This window comes from Limulus polyphemus, unplaced genomic scaffold (assembly GCF_000517525.1).
Source record: "Limulus polyphemus unplaced genomic scaffold, Limulus_polyphemus-2.1.2 Scaffold5026, whole genome shotgun sequence".
Lineage (NCBI taxonomy): Eukaryota > Metazoa > Arthropoda > Merostomata > Xiphosura > Limulidae > Limulus > Limulus polyphemus.
Window position 1 is genome coordinate 56,225 of NW_013670636.1, and position 7,142 is coordinate 63,366.

The window sequence follows — 7,142 nt, forward strand, 5'->3', positions numbered from 1 at the left end:
ACAGTATCACTTAATAAATTGACTTACACTAGATATGTGAGCAATATACTACCACTTACCTTTAATAAGTTGACTTACACTAGATATGTGAACAATATACTACCACTTACCTTTAATAAGTTGACTTACACTAGATATGTGAACAATATACTACCACTTACCCTTAATATGTTGAGTTACACTAGATATGTGAACAATATACTACCACTTACCTTTAATAAGTTGACTTACACTAGATATGTGAGCAATATACTACCACTTACCTTTAATAAGTTGACTTACACTAGATATGTGAACAATATACTACCACTTACCTTTAATAAGTTGACTTACACTAGATATGTGTACAATATACTACCACTTACCATTAATAAATTGACTTACACTAGATACGTGAACAATATACTACCACTTACCCTTAATAACTTGACTTACACTAGATACGTGAACAATATACTACCACTTACCTTTAATAAGTTGACTTACACTAGATATGTGTACAATATACTACCACTTACCTTTAATAAGTTGACTTACACTGTATATTGTACACATATCTAGTGTAAGTCAACTTATTAAGGGTAAGTGGTAGTATATTGTACACATATCTAGTGTAAGTCAACTTATTAAAGGTAAGTGGTAGTATATTGTACACATATCTAGTGTAAGTCAACTTATTAAGGGTAAGTGTATATTGTACACATATCTAGTGTAAGTCAACTTATTAAGGGTAAGTGGTAGTATATTGTACACATATCTAGTGTAAGTCAACTTATTAATGGTAAGTGGTAGTATATTGTTCACATATCTAAAAAACATGAAATAAAAATACATATAAATCTTGTTAGTCCAGCGTAAGTTGTTCAACATATATTCTGTATATGATAATGCTTTGGTGTATGTCAGTTCAATTGATTGGTCCATTCTCCAACTTAATGCTCACCATATTTTTTTATCTGTACTCATTCTGCCTGTGGCTAAAGCTGCAATGTTTTGTATTATGTGAACCACAGTAAATTTTGTATAAATATTTATGACTTTCTAAACTGTTAAATAGTTCAACAAGAATAGGATAATTGTTACTATTGTTCAGTAAAGATTTCTATATTTATATCTACAGTGAAGAGTTAAAAGTAACTGCATTGTTCTGCCAAGATTCATTGTGTTTTTCTAAACATTATTTAAGAGCAAGTAAATAACCCTTTATTGTTCAGGTAAGATATCTAGCCCTAATCTACAGTAGAATTAACTGATTGGTTGAACTATTTTAATTTATCCTACAGTGAATGGTTAGAAGAAACTGATACCTTATTGTTCAAGTAAGGTATTTAATCAGCAGTAACTTATTAAGTGATACTGTATTAATGGTAAGTGGTAGTATATTGTACACATATCTAGTGTAAATCAACTTATTAATGGTAAGTGGTAGTATATTGTTCACATATCTAGTGTAAGTCAACTTATTAAAGGTAAGTGGTAAGTTCTTCTGTTAAACAGTGTTTATGTTTTGTTCATGTTTGTTCTTTGTGTCCTATTGTTATTCTTTGGCAGTGGTGAAATTTAATAAACTTAGATCAATTTTATTTCTTTAAAAAAACAAAAAAAATTGCATGTGAAATCCACATGGTATCATTTGTATCGTTATATTTTCATGTATAGCTTTTTAAAAGGCAACCTTTGGCAAATGGTACAGGTATAATTTGTTCAAAAGACATAAATTGTTTGATGAAATATATCTCGCATAAAAAAACAATAGACTGAAAGTGGTGCAATGAGATTGATACATATCAAAGAATACTCCTGTCTTGTCTCACCTGAGTGCGGACAAAATCTGAGTACACCACCGTTTCCAAGCCTAGAAACAAAACACAGTGAAAATTACCTAGCCATGATGGCATTAACAGTAAGGTAACCTTATTTCTGTGTAATTATTAAGTACTGGTGTATGCTATTCCCCAAACAAAAATATTAAACTTTTTATAAAAAATGTAGTTTTCCATATTTTTTTGTCAACAGAATTTGATTATTAGACTTTTGCAATTATAAAAAAAAAAAAGATATATATACAATTATTCATCTCTAAAAAAAAGTCAGTTTTATCTTAAAAACTTGTATATTTTTCATTTGTAAATAATCATTTGAACCTTTTTTTCATGTATTTTATCACCATATAAGTGAAATTCAATTTCTGAAATTATTAGTGGAATTTAGTCAATTTCTACAAACAGCTGTCTTTGTTTCAAAAAACATTTTTATGATATAACTAACATTTTTGCTGCATTATTTAACAATAATCACTATAATTAATATATTTATGAAGATGAAATACCTCAGGGTTTAAATCTAAAATATCTTTTTAACACTGGTTAACTGAATGCATACAAACAAAACTGAAGGATTTTATTTATGCAGTTTTTCAATTTTTATCTCCTTGTTACATACTTTACAGAAACTTTTGTGTATGCAATTATTCTTTGCGGGCAAATAACTTAATTAGTAGTTTTATTTATTTTCCCATAAACTAATACGCGACTCCATTTATATCATGTTTATCTATGTCTGTCAAACACACAAGAGTTGATGTTGCAATCTCAGGAGTCATTCATAATTTTTGCCATTTTCATGGGTGTACAAAATGGACACCAGAGATAGGAGCTTGTGTTGAAAGAACACCATCTGTTATCAATAAATCATTGCAAAAGTATTTACTAGCAGCAATTTAAACATCTTTTACAGACGTAAACACATCTACTCTGTTTCCCAACACCTCATTTATAATGATTAAAGTCCAATAACATATGTATAAAAACAATTTTTCACCATTTTATGTTTTCTGATGGAGGATTAGGATGTCATCGTGGACATTTTGTATGCTCACGAAAATGAAGAAAATTGTAATGGCTCCTAAATTCAGATGGTAATATAGAGAGATTATTTACACTTTTATTGTTGAATACAAGTAACTTAGATTAATGTAGGTATATGAAGAACAAGTGCCCATCCTCCCCAAAGAACATTTACCATAAATGTTTTGGACCATTTTATGAAAGTGTCTAATTAAACTCTCCATTCATTTTGGTGGTTATTTTACCAACCCATGTTAATGGTTCTAAGTTTCCGTAACTTTTATGTTGTTTTTATAGATGACTGACAAAGCCTCTAGAAGGTTTTAAATTTTCTCAGTACATAGTATTAAGTATTTCTTTAAGTTGTAAAAATATCTAAAATCCCAGAATAAACAAATGTATACTTGAATTCCAGAGTACAGTAAGATGTAATATAATTTTGTTCTTAAATAGTCTGCTAAGTGTAAGAAAATAATCATAAAAAAGGATACTTTACTAACATGGAACAAGAAACTGTACTCAGGGATGAGAACAGCAAAATGAAACTTTGGTCACAAACTGTAACGGTCAAGGTTTACATACTTTCTGATGCATTTTGGGCCATTAAATATTCACATTATTTACTGCTAGGATGATCACTGAACTTTGGACTTTTACCACATTAACTCAAGATCCAATGATTAAATTTCAAAACCAGTTAATATATAAACTGGTCATGTCATGAAATTGCAATGATTAAACCAGTCAGTACAAACTGATGAATTTATAAAATATTGAGGCAATACTTATAAAAATAAGTTTTCATTAGGACAAGATACTGAGCAATCATTTACAAACTGAGTCTTTTAAAATGGCAGATATGGAATATTGTGGATGATTATTTATGAACCTCTGTATATCCTTCTACATTGTTTTTTTCACTTATGATTTCTTACTTGTCCAATCCCACAATTTCACCCTCCTGTGTATAATATATAATTTATATATGAGACAGAAAAGTTTAGAGTCTGTGACATTTAGTATGTTAGTAAGATGCTTTCATTTGCAACTGATGAGAGAAAAAAAGTATATTCTATGCAATTCTAAACAAATTGTTGTAAAGTGTATACCATTAACGTACAACACCAAAGATGTAAAGCTTAGCTCTATGCTGATCATTTATGATCATCTGCCATTGCACTTTAGCTAGTTCATGCATTTCTGAGGAAATAAGAAACCTTCGGTTTAAAATTTTGTGACTGTTTGGCTTTCCATCAATCAGCCTGTTAAAACGAACCACACATAATGACTTCATTTAGCCATAAACATATATAAAAGCAGGAAATCCAGTTTTGGCCTATACTAGTATTTTGTTGCCTGCCTCAGGAACCCCACCCAAACTCCTCCCCTCCAACAATTTTCTCAATGGATTTGAACAGACTGGGTGGACGACAAATATGACAACAGAAATGGTGAAAATCTGCAAATTGGAAGCCAATTCTCATCCCTGTAAACTTATTTATTTGAATGCAGTTCTTAATTCTTATTAAATAACAAAAAAAGGATGTAGATACTTTCTTGCAAATTAAGTAAAGCCAAAGATACACATTTTAATAAAACTTTCAAACACACACTGTTATACAGTTTAGTGACTAACTTTACCTAAAAGGAAAGTTAAACCACTACTAGTCAGAACAGAAGTTTTTAACTTCTTAAAAACGTAGCAATGATTTGTTAAATTCCAAAAGTATTAAACAGATCATTATATTTTAATTTCTATGTTTAAATGGTAAAAGAGGTTATTAAAGACATCAAATACTGATTAAAAAGGCAATAATTGCAAAAAAACATTTGTGTTATAAATTTTGCATTTAAAAATTAGTGTAAAAATTCATCACACAGCAAAGAGTTCCTAATATAGTTACAGTCTGAATAAAGCAGATGACATGTAATCTCCTAATTTCAAGTCTCTGAAAACAAAGCTATCCAAGCTTTTTCATATTTGTACAAATATTTTCCAACTGCTTTAAATACTTAACTTTTTCTTCACTAGCTCATTTGACCAGTGATTTGTAGGTGGTTTGATTACCTATATAATTCACTAATGTTCTATCCTAAAACTTTAAATGCACAATAAGTCTCCATTTCCTCTATGAAAAACTTAACTACCCTTTAATATTTCACAAGTTAGAGACTTTTATTCCCCTAAGTGCAAGATAAAGGATGAGAAAAATTAAAGGTAATATAATGATGAAGAAATGCTTGATGTACATATGTGTGTACATATACATTACTCCATAAATATCTAAACAAGTAAGAGGTGTGTTTATATTAATGCAATAAAATAACTTACCTTCAGAGAGAACTTTTTGACGTTTCGTTTTGTCTTCTTCAGAAACTGTTTTAATGAGCCGCTTGACATGTATTCTGAGATAAATATTACCCGGGGATTTTCAGAATCTGTATCCATCCAGTACTTGTGAAACTTGACAATGTTTGGATGTTCTAACTGGGTAAGATTGTCAAAAACTTGCCGAATCTTTTCCTAAAAATTGCACAAGATATGTTCAGGTGGAAAAAAACCCTATTTAAATAATAATGTTAAATACATTTGACCTGCCTACAATTCCAAATAAAACTTTAATTCTGATGTTCTCCAATACACTGAAACTGTTTATTTAAAGATTAACATTTCAGTTAATAGATATGCTGAATTAAAATTTTTAAAGCACTTGTATAACTAAACACTAGAGTACGTACCTAAAAACAAAAAATAATGCATAAAAACTCAAATTCATCACATTTAATATTCAGTAATTCCTTGTATATATGTCACTGGTTAGGTCACATTTGCAGTACTGAGTTCAGTCTTGGGCTCGTTACCTTAGGAAGGACACTGAAATGTTGGAAAGTGTGCAGTGAAGGGACACTACGATGACACTTGGGATGGAAGATTGTCATAAGATCTATTAAATTGTTTTTTCTTGAAATTAGAAGAGATTTGATTGAGGTTTTTAAGATTGTAAAAACAATTGATAGTGTTGATGTATCATCTTTTTTCATACTTAACAGTGAGAATAAAAGGACAATGGGACACAAACAAATTTTGGCAGGGTAGGAGTCATCTTGTGCTAAGACAATTTAATTTTTTAATAGGGTTGTAGGCCTAGAGAATGGGTTGCCTTCAGACATAGTCAGTGCAGTAAAGTTCAGGGAAGGCTTGATAAATATTTGAATGATAAAAGCTAGCTTTAAGCATTATACTCTTATTTCAAAGTTTAGTTTAATGGATAGGATGGCCTAGATAGATCAACATGCCCCTTGTTGTCCTTAAATTTTATGATAAATTACCAGCTATCACTGTGAACCTCCCCTGACATGAAACTGAAGAACATCCCCATCCCCAGAGAAAATGAAATCATTCATACAGTGGCAGAAGAAAATTACAGTATGTTTAGTTTATTATTGAAGACATCTGAAATAAATCTATCGAACAGTATATTCAACCTATGCCAATTACTATAATTTGTCATTTTTACTCCGTTAGAAAGGTAGTTAACAAAAACAGGTGGGAAAATTCTTTAGCTCAGAGGTTCAGAACACTTCACTCTTCCATGCCCTACTTGGCAGGATGTCATACAGTCCAAAGCAAGTAAACATGCTTCTTCACCCATATGTTACACCATGTACTGTTTCTAAACATGTTATGTTACACATGCTTCTTCACCCGTATGTTACACCATCTACTGTTTCTAAACATGTTATGTTAAACATGCTTCTTCACCCATATGTTACACCATCTACTGTTTCTAAACATGCTATGCTACACCAGCTACTGTTTCTAAACATGTTATGTTACACCATCTACTGTTTCTAAACATGTTATGTTACACCATCTACTGTTTCTAAACATGTTATGTTACACCATCTACTGTATCTAAACATGTTATGTTACACCATCTACTGTATCTAAACATGTTATGTTACACCATCTACTGTTTCTAAACGTTATGTTACACCACCTACTGTTTCTAAACATGTTATGTTACATCATCAACTATTTCTAAACATGTTATGTTACACCATCTACTGTTTCTAAACATGTTGTGTTACACCACCAACTACTCCTAAACTATTATACATCAACTATTATACACCATATACTGTTTCTAAACATGTTTTCACAAGTCTTCAATCAAGTTATGTTACACAATATATTGTTCCTAAGCTTTTCCACGAGTCTTCAATCATGTTATGTTACACGATATATTGTTCCTAAACCAGTTTCCTCGAGTCTTCGAGCATGTTATGTTACAC

General features: G+C 30.5%; 1 protein-coding gene across 1 annotated transcript in view; it reads right to left on the minus strand.

The window, feature by feature from the left end:
• The window catches only part of LOC106472027 (nuclear receptor-binding protein-like), a 49,226-nt gene that overhangs the window by 32,896 nt on the left and 9,188 nt on the right, over window positions 1-7,142 (minus strand). Inside the window, exons 3-4 of the mRNA XM_013932655.2 lie at window positions 5,179-5,370; window positions 1,815-1,855 (exon numbers count right to left, since the gene is read on the minus strand). Of these exons, the coding sequence (XP_013788109.2) occupies window positions 1,815-1,855; window positions 5,179-5,370 (233 nt within the window). The remainder of the gene's footprint in view (window positions 1-1,814; window positions 1,856-5,178; window positions 5,371-7,142) is intronic.